Source organism: Vicia villosa, linkage group LG2 (genome assembly GCF_029867415.1).
Source record: "Vicia villosa cultivar HV-30 ecotype Madison, WI linkage group LG2, Vvil1.0, whole genome shotgun sequence".
Lineage (NCBI taxonomy): Eukaryota > Viridiplantae > Streptophyta > Magnoliopsida > Fabales > Fabaceae > Vicia > Vicia villosa.
Genome location: NC_081181.1, coordinates 94388720 through 94407513, shown reverse-complemented (window position 1 = coordinate 94407513; position 18794 = coordinate 94388720). Strand labels below are relative to the sequence as shown.

The following is an 18794-nucleotide window of genomic DNA, read 5'->3' as shown; positions in this document are numbered from 1 at the left end:
AAAAAATGCAATTTTTATGATATTTGAATAAATGGAAATAAAGTTAGAATTAAAATTAGAAAACAAATAAAAAAGGAGAAATGTTAGAAGTGAGATTCGAGCCCGGGACATCTCGCTCTTGTACCTTTTAACCTCAAATCCTTACCGACTGGGCTATGTCACTTGTTTGAAATAAAATGACATTTGCAAATATATGACGGAAAATTTTGGGGTATGACAATTGGGTTTGAAGGTTGTAGGAAATATAAATTAACTTCTCTCTCGAGCTCAACTATAAATCAACTACAAGGAAAAGAAGGTGGTGGGAGATGTTGAAAGAAACAAGACCTCGGGAAGTAGTGCACTTAGGAAGGAGAAGGATAACATACATTAAGACAACATAGACAAAGAAAGGTACAAGGGGCCATGTGCTAGATTTCTTGAGTACACTGTGATTGAATACTTCCAAAGAGAAATTTGTATAAAAGCGTGTGTTTACCTAGATTTTTGGCAAACAATCACTAGTCTTTGAAAATTTTAGTTGCAGAATTTACCAGTAAATCCTAGGACATATTTGTACGTAAATCCTTATAAAAGTTGAAAGGATGCCTAGATTTGCTTGGGAGATTAACTTTTTACTGTTTTAACTTTTTACAAGTATACATAATTTTGAAGCGAAAGACAATATTGATAATTTGTATGTATCTTCCATTAATAAATACATACTTGAATGTTGTGGTGGGGATAACAAAATAGACTATCTTCCATATGTTATGACCGCTCTTCATGATGTGTCGTTTTTAATTTAAAATCTTACGTAACTTGAAAATTTAATGAATGCTATGTTGTGTACTATTTATTATTCTAAGAAGTTTATAAACTCTATTTCTGTTATGATAAATCAATTAGGATAAACAGGTTACTTTATTAATAAGATAAAATATAAATACATTTAGGTGGCATTGCACAATACTTGGATTATGTGATGTATTTGATTTAGTATTGGACTGATGATGTGGTGACGTGAAGAACTGGTAGTTATTGTTATGTGATGGAATGTATTAAATGATGTTATATGATTGTTGTTTCCTTGATATGACTGATATATCTATTTCTTATGTTTTTTTATTGATTATGGTTTACTCACCATTTTTGTTTGAATTTTACCTCCACGTGGGTAACGTGCAGGTGATCAAGTTTAGTGCAGGAAGCTTAAGAGGTAGCTTTGGAGTGCACTAATTAGTTTTCGTTGACTCTAGTAGGTCTTGCTCTGATATGTAACATCGGGGTTGGGATCGATTGATTGTGAACCTTGAGCATTTTGTTATTTTGAAGATTTGGTATTACTTTTATAATCATGAAGTTATAAACACGAATTATGACTATTTTGTCGATGTTTGAACTACCTTTCATGGTAATGATTAATTTATGAAGAAGTTTTTAAGAGATATTTATTCCACTACAAAGTTTGAAGTAATTTGATTGATGGCACTAAAGATGTTATTTATGTTTAAATGTTTTGCAACCTGTGTTACAGAGCAGAATTAATTGTGATATGAAGTTTTATGAAGATGTAACATCATTGCTTTTGTTTTACGTTTATTTATTTATTAAAAATATTCGTGAAAATCGTGGGGTTATAGACGGGTGTTACAGAAGCAAGTAGAGCATGCAGAGAAATACATGTCGATTTCTAGGAGTAGAGCCATTGTAGGCAGTTATTTTTATATTAGTATATATAGAGATTCTAGTGTTAGAGTTCGAGGGTGGCAATATCATTACAAAAAACTCTAAACACTCAAAGTATCCAAACAAGAGCGAGAAACGATTAAGCGAGTAACATGTATGATCCTGTACACCAACCTTTACATTTTAAGCAAAGTCGTTTTCTTTATCTTGCACTTTTCCACATTTCATTTTTTACATTTACATTGTATTTTTCAAGGATTCTGACACAATTAAATTCCTTTGATTATTATTTGCATTTTACATTCTTTATTCCTCATATACCTAGAGTTGAACTCTACTTTTCTGATGACACTCAAACACTTTTTATTCACCTGTCAAGTTCCTGCTTGATACTTTTTCAAATTTTAGTTTTCTCCACTATTTCACTCGCCATCTCTTTCTTCTCTCAAATTATATTCATTTTTCTTTTATATTTCATTCTCTTTTTATTTTATTATTTTATTTTCTCTACCCTTCTCATTGTTATTAGTTTATTTTTATTTTTTTAGTTTCATCAAAAATACAAATGAAGAAACATAAAAATACATGAAGAAAAAAATAAAATAAAAGAACACGGGTGAGTACAAACAAATATATTTTATATTAGATTTTTTTTTCATTTTTAATTACAAGATACAAATGAAACACTTAAATTTAAAAAATCTTAAAATTTAGATATAGATGAATCTATCTCATTTTATTTTATTTATTTATTTAAAATCTGTTATTGTTTCACCATATTTGTAAAAACAAAACATATTTTTTTATTTAAAAAATATATAATATACAAATAGAAAAAATAATTATATAGAAGATTTTCTTAAATTGCCAACAAAAATTGAGTCTATTTTATACTTTTTATGCATCTTAAAACTTATTTGTAATATATTAAATGCATAAAGTATATGGTTATTATATTAAATTTTTATTGGTATATCAATAGATATAATGTTAGCAGTTAATGTTTTTTTACAATATATTTAATCAATAGAGAATTGCTTAAGTCCTTTATATATGCATACTATATTCTTGAAAATTTAAAATTGTCTTTTTTATGAGTTTGGAGATGCATCTTTAGATGCACGTAAATCCCAACCAAAATGTGTTTTTTTTAGAACCATCACAATTTTGAACAAAATGTGATCCTAAAATGCATCTCCGTATGGCATTTGGGTGTATTCGGAGACACAACTCTGAAATGTCCCTTGAAAGTTATTGAAGCCATGGTAAATACAAAAGAGAACTATTTCAAAGATGCATCTCCGGAATTCTCCCTAATTCACATAAAAACATCATCGTTGTCCAAATATTCAATTTTTGTAAGGCCAACTTATATTGACGTAATTTTAAATTTAAATTAAAGTAAAAGAAGGTAAAATTGATAAATTAGTTTAAAAAATTCACAATATTGAAATCCATAAGAGGAGTCCGAAAATACATTAAAAAAATAATACATTCCTATATAAACTACTAGATATGTCAAATCACATGCCTCCTCTGCCGCTTGTATTGCACAATATTCTGTAACTTGACAACCATGGTCTGCACGAGGGCCAACAGGGAACAAGCATCAACAAAGAGTCCTACCTCTGTGGCTCCTCTACCCATCTCTACAACACGCCGACATACCACTGTCACAGAGATGCTCATCCTGAACCTCAAGTACCTCCTGGTTAGTTGGCCTAGGTGGTTCTATAGGAGTATTTAACGTCATGATAGGGCGTGACATCCTATATAACCATGGCATCCAAAGTGATAATCATGTCGCTTATAGGTAGGTGGAAAAGTGACGTCTCTGAGTGTCACCTCTCTACCAAATCCGCCTGTATACCTTGGTTTATCGTCAAGTACGTAAATGAACATAAGACGATAAGATCGAAATAATAGATAACATCACCGAACCAACGCTCAAGGGGTTGTGGCAACACCAGTACCTTATTGTCATGGTTAATCGATTACAAACAATCACGCTCTTGAAAAAGAAAACATAAGCATCAATATGGATTTAATTAGTTAAAACATATGTATATGTATTGCAAAAAAGAAGAAATATACCCTTGCATTTTAGTCATGCCTAGTAGTATGGTCTGCATAATTATAAAGTAAGGAGGTAATCATATGACTCTCTAGAATAGCTCTTTAATGGAGCATTCTGATCGGCTTCCTCTTGAGTTTCAGGGGCTTTAGGGTCAATAAAGGCCTCAAGATCCTTAGGTTGTGCTGTATCATATGCCTGAGAGAGTCGACTATGAGAATCAGACGGTCGGGCTGCGAAGTATATGCAACATCAAATGAGTTATCGGCAACTCGTGGCCTCGTCGTTCTCGTTGTGACCCTCTCACGTTGTACCGACACAATTTGGGACATAAGCATGTCCCTAATTTGGCCTTCTTTGTTGTCAGTAGTTGCACATGCGTTATAAACAAAAACAAATATAAACGGATGTCCGAAGAAATTCACAAATCTAATAAAAACACTAAATCTTTTGTCTGAGTACACTCCGGATATGGATCTCCGAAAATAATGCACACCAAATCCAGAGATGAATCTCCGGAAAAATCTGCGATTGTCTCATCCATGGAAGATACGCCTTTTCTGTCATAATAGACCTTAAAAACCTCATTGCATGTTGATTTAACCAGCCAAGTTCGTTTACACTACTATCTAAAGTTCCTAAAACAACTAATGCATCCTAAAAAAACTAACTACAAATCAAAACATTAAAAAAAATTAAAATTTGAAAAAATTAGCCAAATGGAATTGATTGATGAGAATTGATGTTTCAATGTTATGAGATGATGGAAAGGAGAAGAAAGAGCTTCACTGATGCTTCAATGCAATGGTTTAATGCTTCAAGATAACGGTTGAGAGAGGTGAAAAGGTCTTTGTTTTTTAGAGCTTTTTAGAAAATGAAGAAGGAGGAAGAGTGAAGGGTTATGGCGTGGGTTAATGAAAGAATAGCGTCTTGAGATGCATCTCCGAATCACCAACATATTTTGTGAATAAATGATGTTTATGAAGATGTATCTTCAAACGCACTTTAATACGTACATATATGCATCTCTGAATTAACTTTTAACGTAAAAAGAGCGTCTCTTCAATTTGATCTGAAAAATGGTGAAAATAGGTGTGTTTGAAATTATTACACTTAAGGACATTATGAACTTTTTACGGAGGTGTACGAGCACCTATAAAAGTGGAAAGAACCTCTCGCAATCAATATTATTTATTTGTTATTATTAAAAATACTAATTAATTTTTAAATTTTAATAAAATTAACAATTTATTTTATTAAATTGATAATATTCAATACTGCAACAAACTTTTCATCAGTAAAATATTCACAAATCTTTTTTTAATAGTTATTTAATACAATTAAATTTATATTATCATTATTTATTTTATAATTAAATAATTTATTTTAAATTTATATAACAGATTTAAATATATATAAAATAAGTTTACGGGTATTATACTACTAGTAGTTCTTAATAACATAAATAGCCGCGCAATCTAAAGATCACAAGACATCCCTATTTAATAAATATTTTTCTTGTCCATTGTATTAATGAATTAAACTCCTCTTTTAACCTTAAATTGATTAAAAACAACATAATTTAAATGAATATGATAAAGTTTATTTTTTATTACACACTCATGAATGTAAAAAAAAAAAAAAGGCTTAATTGCAACTTTGGTCCCCCTATTTTGTCTTTTTCTTGATTTTAGTCCCCCCATTTTTAAAACCACGATTTTGGCCCCCCTTTTGAGTTTTCTATTAAAAAAAGACAGGAATAGAGACTAATTTTGCAGAAAAAAGCAAAATAGGGGGACGAAAATTGCACAGAAAACTTAAAAAGGGGACTAAAATAATGATTTTTAAAATAGAGGGATCAAAATCAAGAAAAAGACAAAATAGGAGGACTAAAGTTGCAATTAAACCAAAAAAAAAAAAGACAGAGACTATTCTCATGAAAGTTGACTAAGATAATTCTCTACTTTTTGTTTACATTGTAAATTTCTTTCATTCAAAATTTTATAATCAAAAGTAACTTTTAATTTTTAACCACGAAACACTAACATCATGATTCTCTCATATTTCTTATTTAGTATTTAACACGTATCATCATATTCAAAATAGTTACAAAATAAGTAAATGAAAATTCATTATTTATACTCAATAAGAACAAATTTGTTCATTTGAGCCTATAAGTATTCCGCAATAAATTGAAAACCAATATTCTAACAAAACAAAAATAAAAAATAATTCTCAAACTCATGATCATCTCTAGGTTTAGATGAAGAATCATTTGAATCACTACCACCACAACCATTACCACCACCACCACCACCACCATTCCTCCTTCTCTAACCACCTTAATTTTCTTCTTCTTTCTCCTTAATAGGCATCTGATACCTACAAACAGGACAAGACCCATGAATCCTTAACCACTTCTCAATACAATTACCATGAAACTTATGCTTACAAGGCATTTCTTTAACAACTCCACCAATCTCAAATTGTTCCAAACAAACAACACACTCTCCATCATCACTTTCTTCAATTTCAACCTTTTTCATAGCTTCTATTGACTCCTTGGAAGCTGGTGGTTGACCATTATGTGTAGTACTTCCAAGTTCATGAAGCAGAGTTTCCAGACTTGAAACTTCGTTGATTACAACAATACGTTGTGTTGATGGGTTCACCAAGATTAATCTTTGACGATTGGAATCTTCGTTACGCTCTGTTTCTTGATCTGAGTCTTCATCGTTGTTTCGTCGAATTGATAAACCATAAAGACGAAGCATGAAGGGAAAGAACAGAGACATGTCTCTGGTTCTTATCATTCTTTCAAACAAATAAGAAAGTTGAGAAGCTTCAGCTTCAGAAACCATGTCTCTAACACTTCTTATCACGTCGTACAGAGAAAAATGTTCGAAACTTTCAGTTTCAGAAGCCATAAGTTCAATTCAAATAACTTCAACAGAAAAAACAAACTATAGTGAAAAAGAAATAATGAAGAGAAAAAGCAGAAGTGAGATAAATAAATACTACAAGTTCAACTTATTTATAGCAAAACATTTAGATTTAGAGGTTAGCATTAAATCTTATCTTAAAAAACTCAATCAAATCAAATTTATTATTTCAGTAAAAGATTTAAATCAATCTAGTAGACCAAATGAAAAGATTCAAATCGACTATCAGTTCATTAATGTAAAGATTCAAATCAACCTATTAGTCTATTAAATAAATCAATAAAATTAAATTATTATTTAATGAAAAGATTCAAATCAAATTATTATTTTTAACTTAAACTAGTGTTTCTACCCATGCGAGGCACGGGATAAAATTTCTTATAATAAAAAAAAATATAATTACTTATAATTTATAAATAAAATTATATTAACATAATAATTTGTCTTTGTTATTAGTTGCACATAAATTTTTTTTTTATCAATAATAAACTATATTTTGTTTATAAAAATATCTTTATTACTTAAAAATTCAATTTATTTATCTATAAAACAATTTTTTAGTTTTTAAATTATGATGCTAATTTAAAAAGAATAGAATTTGTTAATTTTTTTTGTAAATTATCAAAAAGAATTATTTAGTATTTAAATATATAATATCAATTGAAAAATTAAAACAATTTTTTTTTGAAAACTTATCCTTATTGCATACTTTATGCCAACTTTACTTTACTTTTGCCTACTACGCACAAATATCCTCCCTCTATTCTCTATTCACATTGCAAGTAAGACTGTCCAAATTGTTTTGTTTTGTTTTCCTGTTTACTTTGTGAAAGAAATACATATATCACATTATTCCAACCTAATAATAGTTATGTTACACACAACCATCATCCCACTACACACTATTTATATAGCAAGGGCAACACACACTTTAAATTATAAGCCAATTACAAATATCAGGATGGTTACAAATAATTAATGGTTTTGTTAAACATCATTCACTATGTTTGATTGTGTTCAAAAGAGAAATAAACAGTATAAAACAAAAGAGAATAAGGCTGAAGACAACACATATAATATAGACATAATTATATCATAAGTTTAAAATCTAATACCAATTATTATATATAAATTCTTTAATATAATTATTGTTATGAAAATATTTGTATCAATCAAACACTTATAACTGACATATATATTTTTTTCGTCTTTTTAAATCAATAACAAATTTTTTTTATTAATTATTTTAATTGAATTTGGATAAAAAAATATTTCTTTACGCATATACTTAAAAGATTAAAACATATATTTCAATTCTATCATATAATATTATTAAATATAAATTTAAATTAAAATAATTATTTAATATAGTTGATAAATTCTATAATATTACATGTTTGATCTTTTATACACTAAAACCATAAGTCCAAAAAAAAAAAACATTAATTGCATTTTAAAAGAAACAATTTTCTTAAATAGTAATTTATTTTTAAAACCATAGTATTTTATATTTAAAATCAAGAATTTTGAAAACTATTTATTTAAAACTATTTATTTACTACCAAATTAGAATAATTATTATGATAATGAATAATATAAAATTGAATTCCATAAAATTAATCAAATTAATTGACATTTATTAGCTACCCTACAATAGTAGAATTAAAAGTTCTATAACCAAAAAGTAATGAAAATATTTGATATTATCATCCATTATTAACTATTAAAACAAATTTTATAATTATTATCCAATTGGGCAGCCACCAAGTCACAGTTCACAAACCACATTATAGCCTATATAGTAAAATCTGAACATCTATCTATATGTTTATTCAGAATATCGTAAAAATTCAATTCTATGTCATTTACTTATATCACAATAAATGCAAAATACAAAGTGGTTCAAAGATTTTAAAATATTCATACTAAAAATTGATTCAACCTCTTTAGTTCTCATATAATTAAGTCTGTCAGATTAAGTTTAAACACAGACTACACCAAACCTCCAACTCTATTAAATTGACAAAATTCAAGCACATCAATTTTAGAAAACCCTCTTTACAAACGATCATTCTAACAGATTAATAAAAAAAACTTCTTAGCAGAAATACTTTCTTATCAGCAAGACTTGAACCAGCCACCCTAATTGATTCCTAAATTTTTAAACAGATTAACAAATGCGGTCTGACCACATCAATGCAAAAGAAATCCGAGATTATATGCGGGCGAAACACCTAACACGCCAGAAAAAATCAGCCAACAACATAACCTATTTGAACTCGCACAACGCCTAAATCCCCGGAAACAGAATTTTAGCTTTAGCTCAACTTTAAATCCTTTAGCCCTGAGCTTTTGTACATCAACTCCGAATTCAAATCCAACTAGCGGGATACCCGTGCGTACGCACGGGTACTGGTACGGGACGCGAATTATTTTTAATACATAATAAAAATGAAATAAAAGAAAAATGAAATTGTAAAATAAAAAAAATTGATTAATATATTATTTATTTAGAAGATAAATTAGTAGTAAAGTTGTTATTGTTTATTACAATAATAATTTTTGTCATATATTAAAGTTAGATTAGTAGTAAAGTTGTTTTGTTTATGTACAACAGTATTATTTCTCCCCTTAATGTTTTCACATATTTGAAACAAATTATTGATAAATAAATTTGTTATCCAATATTTAGATTAATAGTAAAATTCTTTCCATTTATAATAGTTATAATTTTTCTATATATAATAGAGAAATGAAAATAATGTGATAATGACTTAAAAAACAAAGGGTTAATAAATTATTTTTTATTTATACAGAGTGGTGATAAAAAAATATTGTAAGAAGGTAGTAGTTTGTTAAAAACATAAATGGAATGTGTAGAAATAGATATAATATTATTAATGTGTATATATAATGTTAAAATAGGTAAATTGAGATATGAGATATTTATAATCTATATATCTATATATAGTACCAAGTACAACGCAAAAGTCAAAACTTCCTCAAAAAAGAAATTGTAATAGGTCCAAAACATCTATAATATACAGAGAAGACAATAAATTGACTTGGCCAAAAAAGAACTGACAAAAAGACAAATTTTCCAACCAAGTAAAGTATTTCCCAATGTTATGTTTTTTTTAAAAAGGACAAAGGAAGTGGTATAGTAAATGGGCCCAACGACAAGGACTTAGGTTAAAAAAAGCATATACTGGCCCAAGATAGAAACAGAAGTACGTATTTGTGTTACTTTTGTAAGTGAAAAGCCAATCATTCCAAAATAGACGGTAGGGTTTTGCCGCTGTGGCGAGGAGCAGGTTGACGCCGCAAGAACTACATTTCCGGAGCAATGACATATTCTTCGCCCTTCAATATTCCAGAGCCGTAAGTTGCATCTTTCATCGTTTATAAGTTGCATGTTCATTGTTGTGGTTTATAAGTTAAATCTGTTGTCTTTGCTAAATTAGAAACGAAGAGGAACTTGCAACTGAAAATAAATGGGAAAGACTCAAGAGGGAGGCCGAGATTCGGCGAGTGATGGAGTTGTTTGATGTAGCAGCGGTTTGGAGGAGAGGTTGGGAAAGACCCAACCGCATGAAGTGGAGGGGATGCTTATGGAAACGTGAAAGTCATTTTAGGGTGGTTATGGGTGCTCTTGAGAAAAGACGAACATCAGTGAAATGGAAGGCAGCTTGGCAAGCATTAAAATCTGGGGTGGGCGAAAATCGATCTGGAAATACCGAAGGGGTCGGTGAAAGGCGAAGTATGTCCAGAAGAGAAGCAAGACATACTGTTATTGTTTTATCTTCAGATTCAGAGAGGTAAAATGTAGAAATGATTTGTGTTACTTACATATTGATTGCTTGGCTTGTCTGTTATTAGGAATTTTTAGGCTGGACATGTTTTGATGCATGTAAGATATAGTTGTAAATTTGAAGGTAATAGATATAGGAATGTTTAGCAGTCGATTTAACTTCTGTTACTGATGTTGTAACTATTATATTAACATTGAGACATGTTCTAATGTTGTTTCTCGGGATGCAGGGATGAGATGCTTGGCAAAGAAAGTGATAATTGGAAGAACCCACGAAAGATTCAGAAAGGACAAAGTTCAGGTGTTAAAGGAAGGTAAAACATAGACTTGGTATTTGGTAGTTAGATAAAGTGTTGATTCATGTAAGATAAAGAACATAACAATTATATAATAAATAATGACAATGATTTAGTCATTATAGTTGAAATGCTATTGACAAAGTGTTATTGTTGATTTTCTGGATGCAGGGAGGAGAGGGATGGAAGGGAAAGGAGTTCAGATTGGAAGGGAAAATCGGTTATGGTAGAGGATAAAGAAGAAGAAGGGTAAATATATTAATTTATGTTACATATTTATAAGCCAAATCATAAAAAGTTGTCCAACATAAAATCTGGTTTAGTATGATAGTTTGAAATGTTTATTTGTTTAACAGGGAAGCTGATGAGGTTGTTGTAATTGAAGAAGAAAAAACCTGGACCAAGGTGGCTTCAAACCCAAGAGCTTTGGGCAGACAAGTTCTCGTAAGTTATTTAGTAAGATTGTCCTTTTGTATGGATTTAATCTAAGTGGGTGAAAGTAATGCGTTGTGCTAACCCTATGAATCTATATTGAATGTGTAGCAAATTCCTGCTGATGTCATTACTGGATGTGAACTGGAAGGCAAGACTGCCATCGGACTATACGACACGGACCAATGCAAGAGCTACCAATGTGTCCTTAAGAAGAGAGATGGGGTGAAGGAAATGTTTCTCTGCAGGGGGTGGTATGAATTTGGGAAAAGCAGGACTTTCAAGAAAGGTGATATCCTGCATTTCACCATTAGGTACCCCCCTGTCGAAGAAATATTGGTTTGCGTTGTCCGTGGTAATGAATGAAGAATTTGAAGCTTGTAATTTGTGTTGTGGTTTAGAATTCAGTGACTTTTGTTGATGTTTAATTAAGTTTAATTACATTTTGTTGTAAAATATGTATGGACAAGCTAACTTGATAGTAGCTGCACTTTGGAACTTGTAATTATAGTAGTTAAATTATATAAATCAGTGTTTGTGATATCTGTTTTATTGATATATCAGTGGAACGATAATTAAATGGGTGTTTGTGATATTAAGGTGGATATTATATTTTTGGTATAAGTATAAAGTTAAAAGAATTTCCTTTGTACATGTTAGTTGAATATCCAAAAGGGGTACTTACAAAGGCAACTGGAGTCATAACTGAATGCAATTGTTATATATGAATGCACTAAAAATTTGCAGCAATGCTTGATTAGTTGCAAAGTTTTAACTATTTATATTCAATATATTTTGATTTCCTTTAGCAAGTGTTTTAAATGGAAAACAACTGTGTGCTAAATTGAAAAAAACTTAATTATTGTACAAAGTTTATCTGCTATTTTTGTACTGTCTACTTAACATTATTTATTCTTCTAAAATATTAATGAAAATATTTTAAATAGAAACAGTATAAAAGCAAATAGTAGAAAGAAGAATAATATAAAACAAATTAAATAATTATATTAATTTACATCTATGCTATTATATTGACATGAATATATTAATACTAACTCAATGCATTATAAAACACAAAAAATTATTTAATTTAAAATATAATAATTAATTTTTAATTTTCTGTTTTAATATAATAAACTAATGAAAATTTGATTGATTAACTATATTTTAGTTTAATAATGATAAAGCTAAAATTAAAATAAATTTTTGTTCTATAGAAATATATAAGCTAAATATATATATTAACTAATAGAAACGATTTCTTCAATGGTGAATATAAAATCAATATAAATTTAATTTGTAATCTTTAATTGTTTTTGCTATAAATACAAAGTAATGTTAAATAAACTAACATGTTTAATAATCTATCAAATAAAATATTTAAAAATTTGTATTACCACGCATTAATCAATAAACTTAATTTGTAATAAATATAAATCAATATATTATTTTCCCACCCAATTAACAGATAGAGTTATATATTATGGTGTGAAATTAATTATTACTCTTTAAAAGAGTTGATCATATTTAGTTCTGCATGCACAGAAAAAGGCGTTTCAACAGTTTACAAAAATTAGTGCACGTTTACCAACTAAAAGGAAGTCTAACAGGTAATGGGCCTTTGAGTATATATAGGAGTGATGAGACATTGCTTTGCCACGCTTAAAGTACCAAAGCAAGAAGCCGAATCCGTACGTTGGAAGAAAATGGGTAGCTTCTCCCAAGTTGTGAAAGCTTGCAGGTTGTTGATAATTTTTTTCTGTACTCCAATCTTTGTATAATTGTTTGTGTTATCTGAAATTTTACTTTCCTTAATGATTGTTTCTGATTATGTAGATCTATGAAATTTCTTGTGGTTCAAGACCGTCATCAGCGATTCGTGATGAAACGGAGGATGAAGCAAAGGTCGAAGCTGCTGCGAATGAGGTTGAAGATGAAGAAACAACGTTTTACCAAGTTGTGCACTGAGTGGGCTTTGTATGCAGTGGACGGTATTGCATGCGCCTGGGAAAGGGAAAGTAAGATTCAGAACATATCATGGGTGTGGCAGAATGAGATCCTTGGAATCAGGTGGTCAGGGAAGCATCAGGAACTGAGGGCTGGTATGAGGTTTGCGATACTTGAAGACGTCGACTTTATAGCAGATGTTCTGGGAAGTGTCGGACTGCAGATAAACCCCAGAATGGTTGAAATATCCAATTCAGTGTATTTTGGGAAGTTTGTCTTTGAAACTGAAAGGTATAAGAATCCTATTCAAAGATTTTCGGAAATACATGACATTAGGTTATAATATTTTCCTTCAGATTCACGCATTAAGTTTATGTTTGTTGTTTGGATGACAGGGAATGGATGATATGGACAGAGTTGGTGAAGAAGCTAGAAACAATGGTTAGTAATACCTTTTACACATTAAAGTTAAAACTTATATATGTTGTTTGTTATTCTGTATGTTTCTGGAAATTAATTGAAATTATGATTCTTATGTATTGCAGGTTTAAGTGAACATGTATTGTTTATGTGTAGATGGCTATAATGGATGAAGGAGTGGAAAGTTTTGGAAGAACAGTAGTTTGTGTTCAATGATGTTGCTGGTTTTTTTTGGTTTAGTTGTATGTGGTTTCATGTAATGTTTCAGACTTTTATGTTTCTTACTTGCAGTTTCTCTATGGATTATAACAGTTAATGTTTACATAGCTACTTTATAATTGCAATATAATACTGGTATGCTTTGCACCAATGTGTGAAAATCAAATGGATTATCATAGTTTACATTCAGTGATATGTACTGATGTTATTATAATTTGGTTATGTTTAAGATTTTAATAATTTAAAGTTAAATGTCAGGTTAATAGGAGAATGGGGAAAATATATATATATATATATATATATATATATATATATATATATATATATATATATATATATATATATATATATATATGTGTGTGTGTGTATTTTTGATAATATGATGATAATTGTGGATATGAATGATAATAATATATATGTTGAATAATATACATAAGGATATAAAAAATTGGTAAATTTGTAGATAAAGGGTGTTTTTGTCATTCTTAAAATAAAACACACTTCTTTCTCTTAAATAATAAAGTTATAAACCAAGCAACATAAAAGTGTAATGTCGAATGCATGGCCCATAGGCCCAACAAAAAAATGTACTAAAAGTTGAGCGAAAAAGTTGGATTTCGGTGTCTATAAATTAGGTGTAGTTGCATTTAGATTTTCCACAGATTCGGCACGCTCTTTACACAACATCAAGTCACTTCCTACTGTGTAGTTTGCAGAAATGGAAAGCAAGGGTCCATTCAATTCTTTTGCGTTTCCAGTCGAAAGGAAAGTATTAGTTTTTCCTTTTCATAAATTATTTCATAAATTATATTGTAATATTTTACCTGACTAAGAAATATATAAAATGGTCTGTTAAACGTTTTTCAGATGTTTGGCCTCTTTGCAAGCGGAAACATCATGGACACGTATGAAGATAGAGAAGGAAATTCGCGAGGACATGGAAGAACTTCGCCTAGCTATGGAGGCCAAGGGAACAACGGTAACGGAGGAAGCTGGCATGAATGTTGGGAAAGATGATGGTGTTAACATGCAACAAATTGACCGTCATTTAGAAGAAGCTGGGAAAGATGAACGGCTTGGTGATGTTAAGGGAAAAACATTGGTTTGGGTGAAACATGTGATGAGCGGGTGCAAGATGTTGAGAAGGGGAAGCTGCATGCAACTGATGTTAACAAAGGCAAATTGTCAGTGAAGGATGGGGCATCTCAGATCCACGTTTCTTCAGATAGTGAAAGGTACTGTGTTATGTTGTGTTTAAAAGATTTCCAAGCTAATATTTTTTGGATTTTATAAAATTAATGGTTGAGAATGTGTCTGATGTGTTAAAGTGGAATTTCAGTTCAGATGATGATTCAATTGAAGAAGAAATTTGTAGGAGGGCAAGGTCTTTTGTATGGAAGAAGAAAATTAAATCTGGAAGGAGTGTTAGAAAGAATCTTCTTGTAAGTAAAAGAAATGTGGAAGTATTAATTTGTTATATCTACCTATGTTTTAATAATTATTTTATGTGCAGCAACTTCCTCAGTTGGTTGTACGTAGTTGCAAATTGATTGAAAGGCCCATTAAGTTGGTCGATGCAAAAATAGGAGAGAGCTATGAGTGTGAGATCCATGTTGCTGAGAGAAAATACTGTGTTGAAAAGTATATAGGACATGGTTGGTATGAGTTTGCCCGGGACAAACAACTGAAAAGGGGTGATAGGTTGTCCTTTAAGCTGCGCGATCCTCCAGCTACAAGATTGGTTGTGACCTTGTTGAATCGCTAAATCCAGGCTGAAGATATTAAGAAGTTAGAAGTGTGTTGATTAGGGTGTAAGATATTTAGTATGAAGACATATTTTGTGGCGGTTAAAAATGTTTATGCAGTGTTTTTGTAATAGTGATCACTGTTATATTTTGGAACAATGGTAGTTATTGTTAGTGTTATATTAAGTTGTTTGGATGGCAAGGGAAATTATGTAAAAGTCTGGTAATTTGTATTGAAGCAGCAATCTATATTAAAAAAAGGTTGTTATTAATCTTATTGAAAGGTATCTCATCAGTGTTATATAGTAATCTTTGTATTGACAAACTGTTTAATTGGCATAATAGCCATAGCTAATCTGTGTAATTAACTCCAAAAATTTTGTTATGAAAACTTATATTAAAGATGAAAAGATATATCAAACATGAAAACATATATGAAATTAAAGATACTTCTAAAACTCTCATAACAGCGGTTAGAATTTAATTACAACATTGCAGTACTGAATTTGAAGTTGAATTACAGGTAAGATGATAGATCAATATTCTGCAACATTCAAAGCCTGAAACAGAATGCAGAAGAAGAATTATAAATTTTAGATATGAAGCAAACAATTATATTGAATTAAATAGTGCAGAGAACATCAGAGAGCTAATAGATGTATTTACCAATTAAATGTTTGCAAAGACTTCTTTGTAGACAACATTTGTTGTTGTAGACTTTGGTTTCTTATCATCATCATGTACCAAAATTTTGATCCCTTTTTTGGTTGTTACCCTGGAAATGGCCACATAAAGTTGGCCATGACTAAAAAGATCTTTTGGTATATAAAGTCCCACCCAATCTAGAGATTGACCTTGTGATTTGTTGATGGTCATTGCATAGGAAACAATGATTGGGAATTGTCTTCTATTCAATTTGAAAGGCCAAGGTGACTGCGATGGAGACATATCCATCCTTGGTATATAAGTAAGTTTTCCATGGCCTTTACCACCCATAATTTCTGCTTCTAAAACATGGTTTGCCATTTTCGTCACTATCAATCTAGTCCCATTACACAAACCCTCTGATTGATCAATATTTCTCATAAGCATTATCGGGGTTCCAACCTTTAATGTTATGATATGACTGGGCAATCCCGATGTTCGTAGGGAACTCAAAAACTCAGGTGTCAGAACTCCCATAATGCTGTTATCATGAATTTCTGAAGGATCAACAGAATTAGAACTGTAACATTCAAAGCCTGAAACAGAATGCAGAAGAAGAATTATAAATTTTAGATATGAAGCAACCAATTATATTGAATTAAATAGTGCAGAGAACATCAGAGAGCTAATAGATGTATTTACCAATTAAATGTTTGCAAAGACTTCTTTGTAGACAACATTTGTTGTTGTAGACTTTGGTTTCTTATCATCATCATGTACCAAAATTTTGATCCCTTTTTTGGTTGTTACCCTGGAAATGGCCACATAAAGTTGGCCATGACTAAAAAGATCTTTTGGTATATAAAGTCCCACCCAATCTAGAGATTGACCTTGTGATTTGTTGATGGTCATTGCATAGGAAACAATGATTGGGAATTGTCTTCTATTCAATTTGAAAGGCCAAGGTGACTGCGATGGAGACATATCCATCCTTGGTATATAAGTAAGTTTTCCATGGCCTTTACCACCCATAATTTCTGCTTCTAAAACATGGTTTGCCATTTTCGTCACTATCAATCTAGTCCCATTACACAAACCCTCTGATTGATCAATATTTCTCATAAGCATTATCGGGGTTCCAACCTTTAATGTTATGATATGACTGGGCAATCCCGATGTTCGTAGGGAACTCAAAAACTCAGGTGTCAGAACTCCCATAATGCTGTTATCATGAATTTCTGAAGGATCAACAGAATTAGAACTGTAATAATCTTTGGATTCCCCTATAGATAAATTAGAACATATATATATATATATATATATATATATTATTACAGTCACTTGAAAAGTAAAAATGAAGTATTTAAGGGTTAAAATAATACCTGGCATCATGTTTAGAACATGATTATTAATTTGTTCAACAACTTCAATTGTTGATGCTAATATAGCCCGACTTTTCAAGTAATCGAAAGATCTAAAGTTATCCAAAAAAGCAGGGTAGGTACTGTCAACAATTGCAACAATAGGATCATCAAACTGTTCTATTAACATATCACGTGGAATGTCAATTTCAGCATGACCATCGTTAGGCTCACAAAGTCGCCCTTCACCCAATTTCAATAGCCATTTTGAAAACTGATCAATTTCTTTTGTTTCTTCATCAGTCTGACCACCCTTCAAACGCATATTTTTGGTTAAAGTCAAAACCTGACATGAGTGCCATATATAAGACGCATTTATAGTAGCGTGAACAATATCGGATCTACTACCCCTAGGAATAACAGGCAAGATTTGTCTAAAATCTCCACCAAATACTACTACCTTTCCACCAAAAATAACCTCAGAGTTGCTATCAGTACTCATAACATCCTTTAATGTCTTGTCAAGTGCTTCAAAACAGTATTTGCTTGCCATAGGGGCCTCATCCCAAATGATCAAATCAGTTTCTCGAAGTAACTGTCTGTATTCATCATTATATTCAATATTGCAGGTAGAGTTTTCCAATGTGGGCACAGGCAATTTGAATTTAGAATGACCAGTTCTGCCTCCAGGTAATAATAATGATGCTATTCAACTCGAAGCTACTGTTAAAACAATTCGATGTTTACACCGCAGAGCAATTGCGAGTGTCTTCCATATGTAAGTTTTTCCAGTGCCTCCGTATCCATGTAAGAAAAATACCCCCTCTTTTTGATTGTTAACAGCCAACATTATCTTGTCAAATATTGCCCTTTGTTCATCTTGAAGAATATGAAATTGAATTAGGACGCAATTGGTGTATCGTTATTTCACTATATAATTTATTATTGACTGATAAAGTAAGTTACCTGTCAGAGCAGTGAAAAGATCATGGTATTGTGATCTCATAAGATCGATGTCATAATTTCTCTCTTCATAGATCAATCGGTTTCCCAGTTGTTGCAGCACATAATCATCTGGATATGGTATAGGCTTGAAATCTTTAAGACTCCTGCGATTTGCTTGCAGCAAGATTTCGATTTCAATTAACGTCAACATCTTTGTTTGTTCCTCAGTTAGCACCAAAGCTGTATACGATAAAAATTGATTAACTTTCTGCATTCAAATTGTATTGAA

General features: G+C 30.7%; 1 protein-coding gene and 1 pseudogene across 1 annotated transcript; both read right to left on the bottom strand.

Moving 5' to 3' along the window:
* Positions 1-6084: 6084 nt before the first annotated feature.
* On the bottom strand, positions 6085-6672 carry LOC131646454 (E3 ubiquitin-protein ligase MPSR1-like). Its single transcript, XM_058916481.1, has one exon. It carries the CDS (start codon positions 6667-6669, stop codon positions 6085-6087), a length of 585 nt encoding a protein of 194 aa, XP_058772464.1. The 5' UTR covers positions 6670-6672.
* A 10232-nt stretch (positions 6673-16904) lies between these two features.
* Positions 16905-18794, bottom strand: part of LOC131649611 (uncharacterized) — a 32945-nt pseudogene continuing 31055 nt past the window's right edge.